Genomic DNA, 9,320 nt, shown 5'->3' on the forward strand with positions numbered 1-9,320 from the left:
TCTCAAGTTGTTTGAATTCACACTCTGGTAAGAAAGACTAACATCCTATTTTGTAAGGCCACTGGTGTATACTTGGTTTGGCAATTACAATAGCAGTTGTTGAGTACGCTGGAAATTATCTTTGGCGACGACAAAGCCAACAGTCCTGCCTGACTGTCTACGTATAAATTTACTTTCCGTATCCTTCCGTAGGTGTTCAATAGAGCCACTCAGCCCTTCCCCATGTCTAGTACTTCCGCTTGGAAGTTGCTTGCTGATTTTGGCAGACGGATAGAGAGAGAGATAGAGATAGCAAGCTTCTTCTAGATTGAGATAGTATCCTTCTTTCTTATTAAACCTCTCTCTCTCTTCTAGAGACAGGGGCGAACGCAGAAATTGAATTTTTAAATAATAGAATTTAATTCTACATAGTCATTTGATTTGTAATTTGTTGTTTTCAAAGCAATCTTTCTGCCGACGATGTATTTGACGTATTGTATCTTCTAAATTTTGTGATTTGATACTTTTTTGTTCACAAACGGCCTATTTTGATACTTTTCTGCTGATAGAATTTAATTTTTTGAAACTATGAAAATGTTAAACTAAAAACAAACCTATTGTATCTGGATAGTATTAAAAAGTTGTGGGAATGTAGGTCAATTAAAAAACCCAGAAAAATATAAACTGCACTTTGCCTTATAACTCTGTGGCTGCTGAACTGGATTTTGTTTAGATTTAAGGGGAATTGTGAGTCGAAAATGGACTTCTTTTGAAAATTAGTTCTGAACTGAAAAGTCACCAATAAGGTTTCTATTATTTTTTTTAGAGTTTATTGTTAATCATAATATAGGAAAAATAAAAACTCATTTATTATGACTTTCAGTTTTCGTTCCATGAGCAAACTGTTGTGAAATAAATTTAAATTAAAAAAAATTATGCTATTTGCAAAAAAATACTTCAGTGTCTTAACTTAACCGCTGATGTAGAAGATCCCGATGATTTCGTTGCTGAATTTAGAATGTGGAAAAGGTTAAAAATCTTTTCTTCGATTATATTCTCTAACTAAAATTTTGAATATATTTTCAGGAACTGGTTAAATCAAACAAAGAGATCCAAAACTTTTTTAGACGCGATGAATTGTTGCGATGCAAAAATTTTCAAAACAGTGCATCGTTTTTTAAAGATTGGAGCAACAATCCCTATATCTGTCGCTTCAAGTGAACGCTTGTTTTCCTCACTTCGCAGGCTTAAAACATATTTAAGAAATAAAACTGGAGAAGCACGCCTGAACGGAATGGCTCTCTTGAATATCCATAGAGATATAGACGTGATGGAGGAAGAGATTTTAATTGTTATGGCCCAAATTAAAAGAAGATTAGACTTTAATTTCTGAATAAAATAATGAAACATTGTCTTTTTACCTAAAACAACAACACCCCCCCCCCCAAAATTTTTTTCCTGCGTTCGTCACTGTCTAGAGTAGTAAAGTAGTAAAGCAATATATATATTGAGATGGTGAAGAAAATATAAATACACATAAAAATGAATTTATTATATTTAAAATAAATGTAAAACCATCCGGAGGTACATTGAAAGTGCTTCGCAGACGAAATAAGTAGATTCATGTCGCTGCATAAGACTGGAGAATAAAAGCGGAGGCTACTACTTTTACTTCTGTACGTATAGCTATTGATATGCAGATGTTTAGGTGCTGAAATGTGCACCAGGAAATTCGGTTTGATTGCTTATTATTTATTATTTTAGTAGTATTTTGATCTTCTACACTTATGTTTTATTTTATATGTTTTGGACGTATTTTCTGTTGCATGAATGTGGTCACTTCTGTTAGAATCTCTGACATTGCACTTAAGTTGTGAAACTCCGAAGTCATTCCCTTGGCATTTCTGATAGCTACATTATGCAAAGAATCGTTGAGCTGCGCGAATCTTCATAATTGGAGGGACAGCAGTTGATTGGTTAATGGATTTAAAATGAGGCCTACAAGTGTGAAAATGCTTTGTTTGATATACCGAAATATCTTTCAAATATATTTGGAAATATACAAAATATAGTAAACATATCCAATAACAACGTTTTAATTCTTAGCGTACTTCACACATGGAAGATCCAACGGATTGGAACGATCTCTAATTAGCCGTCGAATGCTGTAAACTCAGAGCTGTTATCTGCGTATTCTAGGCAACTGAGACAAATAGCTTATCATAATATGAAATCTAGTTTCAGTAGCCAAGGCAACTACACTGGCGACGATCGCCAGTAGCCTTACACAATTGGGGTGTACATTTTTGCAGGTAAATTCTCCAGTTTGAATAATTCGTAACTCTTCGTAAAAATAGTATTCCGTAATACATAGTTTGGTATACAATTGCCTGTCGACTTCTTAATACTATTGTACTTCGGATATAGTCGTCTGCATGCTTGCATAGTATATATAATACATGCATATGCACTACACATGTATATACAAATTAGAAATAAGCTGAAGGTAATCTGAAGTTAATTCCAGCTTCTTGACGTAATATCTAATAGATTAGACTTGGCATAGAAAATCGATACTACCAGTGTGTGGTTTTCACTTGAAAGTGGGGCATCGATCTATGCAAACTATTTGAAAGTAATAATCGACGAGTACTCCATGGAGCAATGGCTTAAGAGTATTTTAGAAAGAAATCGTCTGTGGGTACTGCATGGAGTACTCACCATATTTCGAGGGAAGCATTCAGAATTATGACAACGCTGAGCACACATAAAATCCGCAATTAAATATAAAACAATTAAGAACTATGTACGTGAGGTATACTATCTAATTACCGTTAATGAGTCCGAAATGGTCTCAGAGCATAATATGAACATAAGAGTGTATTGGTTGGTTTACATAAATATGTTTATATGAGCATCGTAATTTAAATGAAGGTGAGAAGTGCTGTGTTGATGACCTGGAAGTGCACAAACGCATGCGCGCGCGTCGCTGAGTTGTTTGAGAAAGTGAAATATGTGCCAATTAAGCATTTTTTTTACACTTCCGTATAGGAGCAGTAGCAGCTCTTTTAATGAGCCATAATATCACCATAACAACAACAGCAGTCATGGGAGACTTGTTCAGTTGTCATCAGTCATAACCGTTTGGCGCAGCTTAGCTGTGTGCTGAGCGAACTCCACAGTTTGAAGCGCGACGTGAATGCGGCACAACATGCCAAGATTTGATTATAAATTATTAAATATTTGAAAATACTCGTGTATGAAATTATTGTGTTAATATTCGTCTTCGAGTTAACGGCAGTGTTTATTCTCTTTTGTAATCGCTAACCACCATTATGTTTTCGAAAATACAACTATTCCGAATATCGTTAGTAGTTTCTGTTATCTCCGTTATTTACGAAATTCCGAAAACTACAGCGAAATTAAATAGGGGAGTGTTTTCCGGTGCGACACCAGGTATTCTTCCATATGGCGTGCTGCAACAAATACAAATGCAAAAAAATGCCCACATTCCTCGTCGAAGCGCCCTGAAGAGTATGCAAGATATGGACAAGATGGGCAAGTCCGTTATGTTTCCACCAACACCTTACCAAGATCCAATGTTTGGTCAAACTCGGAGAACGTCCATCAACTATCGTCCCCATAATTTCATCACTGTCAAAAGAAAGCCATCAACTGCACGAAAACAACCAATTTCAGGGCTCTCTCGGCATAATATAGAGTTATTTCACTTGTACGATGACGACGGTGAGCACATGTTGGATTTAAAAGTAGACAAGACTGAACATCGCTCGCCATCTCACGAACCCAGACGGCTGCTCAATGCGTCAAATAGACGGAAGAGTGTTCTGTATCCAAAGGAATCCAGCGAAGGTTTCAAGCGAATTCATCACTACTGGTTGTATATATAAAGGCGCGCCAAATATTATCTCTCCCAGTTTTACCAAGGACGTTCTCAATTGACGGAAGTTGGATTACTTCAAAAATCATATTAATTTTTTTGTTTAATTCATTTCATTATTTATGCTATGTACTATGTATATATTGGACTTAAATAATAATATAATTATAAATTAAAAATTTTCTTAGTTTTACAACAATTTCTAATAAAACAATAACAACATTAGTGTTTGTGATGATTGTGGTCCACAAGTCACTTATAACCATTTGTGTTATGCAACATCTGAATGACCGTCCCCAGACTTGTATCCGCCAAATTCGTTTTCAAAACCTTCGAAACCGGTATGATCAAACCCACCGTTAGCAGTGCTGAATCCACCGTATTCGTGATAACCGTGACTATCATCATCCGCATGAATATCCTTGCTTATTTTGTATTCTTGTTGTCCAAGAAAATCCTCAAAGCCACCAAATTGATTGAAATTGGTGGTGCCTTCATTATTGCCTTCGTCTTGAAAACCCTTCACTTCTTGGTCGAAATGGTCTTCACCAAATTGGTCGACACCAAAGTGGCTTTTATATTCCCCGACAGCTACGTAACTATCAAAAATGCTTTGCCCGGCACTGAACTCACCGAGATCTCCATGTGTTCCGAGTGCGTCGTGGGGTTGAGGTGTTCTAAACGAACCAAGTCCTCCAGTCCCAGCTTCTTCGCGAACAACCTTTTCCGCTTGGTTGTGTTCACTGAAGTCACTGTTTCCGCCGGAAAAACCGTACCAACCAGTGCCATCGCCACCTCCTAGGGAACCGCCATCTTCCGTAAATTCCGTAAACTTTCCGTAATCGCCTTGGACACCTTCGCCTTCTTCTTGCATCACTTCGGTAATTGGTTTGCCACTTCCAAAGACTCCTCCGTAATCACCAATATCGCTGGCGTCTTTATGCTCTGCGGACAATGACGTTTTTTCACCATCGCTCAAATCTTGACTCAATCCATGCCAACCGTCCTTGCCGAAATCGCCATCAAAGTCGAAACCATCGTTGAAAGTACTCCCGGCAAGTGTGTATCCACTATTGGCTGAGGCCACAAACATGTACAAGATAAAAGCAAGGATCTGAAATTGAAAACTATGAAGAATCAAATTCTTCTGAATAAGAGTTTTGTTATATGCCACAAACCTTCATATTAGAAGGGCCCTAGTCGGATTAAAATTTGTTGAAGTGCTCAAGTTGAAGGACTGAGTCTGCGCGTCGTACTGCAAACTGTTTTATGCACATTACCATTTATATAACCAAAGTGGAACGAAGCTCGGAAGGCTACGAAATTTTAGTGATGAAATTCCCAAAATAATGGTCCACAAAATCCAAACAGACAATACCTAAATACGAATAAAAGCCATTCAAACCTACGAATTTCAAAATTGTTTTCAATGCCCTTTACGAAAAATTGTCCTATTTATCGAGAGACAATGGTTGAACAACAATAAGCCGCCGCGAATATGCAAATAGACAGCGACTAGTGTTATTGGGGCACAGCTTATCGGTTAGCCCACATTATCTGTAACAATAACAACTATTATCAACATTTGTATGATAATAGACGCATCAACTCTGATGTTGCACTTATATTTATTATTTGTTTACATGAGTATGAGATATATTTTTGGAAAGTTTCATGAATAAAGGCCTGTCAAGACGTTCACGTGGAGTTGCTCAAACACCTGTTCAACACCTACCCGTGAAGAATATAACTCGCTAAGCTCTGCCCATCCGCTCTGTGATAGAAATTTTGACTTCTAAAGCATTAATTATACATATCTTGCTGTTAATCCGGTCCTTGGCGTCAGACGTTTCTATTGTAAATTTCGAAAAAAAATTATTTAGAAATAGATATAAAGCGACTAGTTGGAGTGTGTGAGGTATGTTATTTATGTGTTGTTTATCATGGCAAAAAGGTCTTTGACATTTAAACAAGCAACACCAGAGTCCATTTTTTACTATGCGTTCAGGGATATAAGATGGGATCTGCTTCGGTGATTTGAATTTAAGCAGATTTTATGTGGAATTGGTAATCGAACTGAGCATCTGCAACAAATCAATAGTGGACCCTCTGTGCTCCAATTTTGATTGAATAATCTTTTAATAGAGAACGTGGAACTGTTGTTTGTTTTAAGCTTTCTGCATTATGTGCATTCGCTTTCGTTGGTCTGTATTTAAATTTATGTTAGTCACAGACATTTGTACATACTATTTATATAGATAAGTATGTACCATATTAGTTTAGGTTCTAAGGGTAACGGTCTCTCGGATAATTTGAATAGAAATTTGGGGACAATAAGAGCTTTCGGGCGGGTCCAATACATGCTTCTGGGAATTTGAAATGAGCTGGAAACTTTGTCCTTTGCAAGATCGAAATGTCTACGATCAGATTCCACGTGTTAGGCTTCAGAAAAGTAAAACAATTAGGGAAATTATGTTTATACACTGTGTTCTTTTAATTTACTGTTTGATACAAAAAGAAATATATACAAGAATGACATATGAACGCTTAGATACTAGATACAATGTTATAAGTAAATAACTAATATTAATAAAACATCTCGTTTGGCAATAAATAAAAACCACAATTACAATCTTGGTGGAAGATATTGGTTTGAAGGAGGGACGTATGCGTTCGATGGTGGTTCGAATCCGTTCGTTGGTGGCACGTACTCGTTGGATGGAGGGCCATGATGGTTCGATGGAGGGACGTACTCATTGGATGGAGGGCCATGATGGTTCGATGGAGGGACGTACTCGTTGGATGGAGGGCCGTACTGATTTGATGGAGGGCCATGATGGTTCGATGGAGGGACGTACTCATTGGATGGAGGGCCGTACTGATTTGATGGAGGGCCATGATGGTTCGATGGAGGGACGTACTCATTGGATGGAGGGCCGTACTGATCTGATGGAGGAACATACTGGTTTGAGGGAGGACCGAACTCATTTGATGGCGGCACGTATTCATTAACTGGGGGCAGATATCCAGCGCCAGAGTTACCGCCATTATTGCCACCGCTGAAGTGGCCAGTTCCACCTGGACCTTCATAACCACCAGCTGCACTACCATAGCTGCCGCCATTGGAGTGACCCTCGATACCCGCTTGTTCATGAATGACTTTGATTGTTTTCACTTCGCCACCACTAATTGCGCTTCCACCAACAGAGGCACCATCATGACCACCCACAGCTCCGGTATGCTCGTGAATGACTTTAATAGTACTTACATCTCCGCCGCTAATAGCACCACCTCCATAACTATAGCCTCCACTGGCCCCACCACTGTGGGAACTACCGCCCACAGCACCACTCTGTTCATGAATGACTTTAATGGTCTTCACTTCAGCGTTGCCAGCATAACCGCCACCGCCAATAGCTCCTCCATTTGCGCCGCCCGCTCCATGACCGCCTGAATGGCTCTGTTCATGAATAACTTTAATTGTGTTTACCACACCACCACCTGCAGCACCACCACCGAGTCCACCAGCGTGACCACCATGTCCGCCACCGCTATAGCTGTAGCCACCATTGTCAGCATAACCACTTGAGAATCCACTACCGCCAGCTTGCTGGTGTATAACTTTGATGGTTTTCAAATTGCCACCTTCAATGCTGCCACCATGACCTCCGCCATGGCCATGTCCTCCGTGACCGCCAACTGCTCCTCCCTGCTCGTGAATAACTTTAATGGTTCTGACCTCTCCTCCTCCATGACCGCCGTGAGATACATGTCCTCCGTGACCGCCGTGTCCTGCAGCTTCTTCATGGATTATTTTAATAGTTTTTACTTCACCGTTGCCTCCTGGACCACCATATCCGCCATGACCACCATGACCTCCGTGACCACCATGACCGCCGTTCCCAGCGGGACCACTGCCGTAACCACTTCCACCGGCGGCGCTAGCGCCTAGGAAGCCCGCGGAGCTTGATCCTACCAAAATGGCGAGCACACAAACAAAGATCTGCGGATAAAGAGTTCAATAGATATTCCAAATATTTAACAAAAGTATAACAAATTTACCTTCATCGTGTATTTTCCTCAAATGTGACCTTACTGAAAATACGGTTATGAAGAGTCTGTGTAAACTGAAAAGCGAACTGATGCTGAAAGATGCGAGATGCAATCATTTATACGAAAAACAAAAGACACGCTACGCAGACTTCCGCTTCTGGCAGCGCTGCCACCATATATTTGTAGTTAATTTTGCTGTCTTCATATGCGGTGCTGTCTTCCACAACCGGTACTCAAACGCCGCTTTGGAAGCGCGGCCCTAATGTGTCGGCCGTCTAACGCAGAAATCTGTAAAGAAAAACAACAAATACAATAGTTGTCGAACAATAATCAATGCAGTTACCCAACAAAGGTAAAAGTAATACTGTCAGATTTAATGGGTCCGGAATGTATTCGGAGTTTTTTCTTCGTTTTTATTAAGTTTCGTTAGTTAATCATTTAATTTCCATTTATTGTGTCCACATTTGTATGTTTTATCACTTATGTTAAGACAGGTATGTATGTATGTGTGGGGACGCGCATCTTTATATTCGGATTAGTGGATAGCAGAGCTTGCACGCTCATAATTAAAGCTAAATTGGCCATCTGCCATCATTGCGTCACTGTCTTGTTTGAAGTTGATTCCCCGACAAAGACATGCTCAGAGTTTTGGTCGGTTGTCGACCTCAGCGCATGCACATTTTGTAACAGTTAACTAATTGGCCCCTAAGAAACTCCAACTGCTCTTTGGCAATAATCACATAGGTTACGTTACCTCGAGGGACCACATTTGGAGGTTGCTTCATGAAGCGAGTTCTCATGGTAACTTATCGGATTGCTTCGATGTTTTTACGAAGTTGGTTGGACTGCAACTTTTCTATCATGAGACATATGACCCAGAGGTGAGAAGAAACGCTGATTGATTATAGTTGGCGAGTCTGCAGATGCGCCAAAGAGCTATGGGCTTGTAATACACACCCGCTCAAGTTAGCCAGTCCCACCTACTCTCTTTTGGGGTGAAGTTAGATCAATAATGTGCCACAGTTGACATACATGCCGATTTGGCAGCACCAGGTGTTGTAAATCCGCTGAGTTGGAATTTGTTTTGACAAATTTCATTTTCATATATTTGTATGTACGTAGATATGTATGTGGGCCTTTTGTAAATACGAATTTGTATGTACGTAGATATGTATGTGGGCCTTTTGTAAATACGAATCGTGATCAAAACGTGAGGCGAGACAAAATAGACTGTGAAAAAAGCGAAATATAGGTGAAATTGTGTTAAATGTGGAAGCACACCAATTTCAAGTTCACGGAAACTTAACTACCTTTGTCATACGTATAACTGTGTGCTTAGTGCACACATAAATGGTAGATGAGTCTGGTATATACATATGTCAATATA

The 9,320-nt window shown here is 39.5% G+C and overlaps 2 protein-coding genes across 2 annotated transcripts; both read right to left on the reverse strand.

Moving 5' to 3' along the window:
- Positions 1 to 4,008: 4,008 nt before the first annotated feature.
- LOC128921895 (uncharacterized) lies at positions 4,009 to 5,278 on the reverse strand. The gene is made up of 2 exons (XM_054230827.1): positions 5,059 to 5,278; positions 4,009 to 4,994 (listed from the first exon to the last, which is right to left on the reverse strand). Exons 1-2 carry the CDS (start codon positions 5,062 to 5,064, stop codon positions 4,152 to 4,154), a joined length of 849 nt encoding a protein of 282 aa, XP_054086802.1. The 5' UTR covers positions 5,065 to 5,278; the 3' UTR covers positions 4,009 to 4,151.
- Positions 5,279 to 6,487: 1,209 nt separating this feature from the next.
- LOC105212811 (uncharacterized) lies at positions 6,488 to 8,102 on the reverse strand. Its single transcript, XM_029040623.2, has 2 exons — positions 7,943 to 8,102; positions 6,488 to 7,883 (listed from the first exon to the last, which is right to left on the reverse strand). The coding sequence occupies exons 1-2, from the start codon at positions 7,946 to 7,948 to the stop codon at positions 6,507 to 6,509; spliced, it is 1,383 nt and encodes a 460-aa protein (XP_028896456.1). The 5' UTR covers positions 7,949 to 8,102; the 3' UTR covers positions 6,488 to 6,506.
- Positions 8,103 to 9,320: the final 1,218 nt, after the last annotated feature.

The sequence above is a fragment of the Zeugodacus cucurbitae genome, chromosome 5, assembly GCF_028554725.1.
Source record: "Zeugodacus cucurbitae isolate PBARC_wt_2022May chromosome 5, idZeuCucr1.2, whole genome shotgun sequence".
Taxonomy (NCBI): domain Eukaryota; kingdom Metazoa; phylum Arthropoda; class Insecta; order Diptera; family Tephritidae; genus Zeugodacus; species Zeugodacus cucurbitae.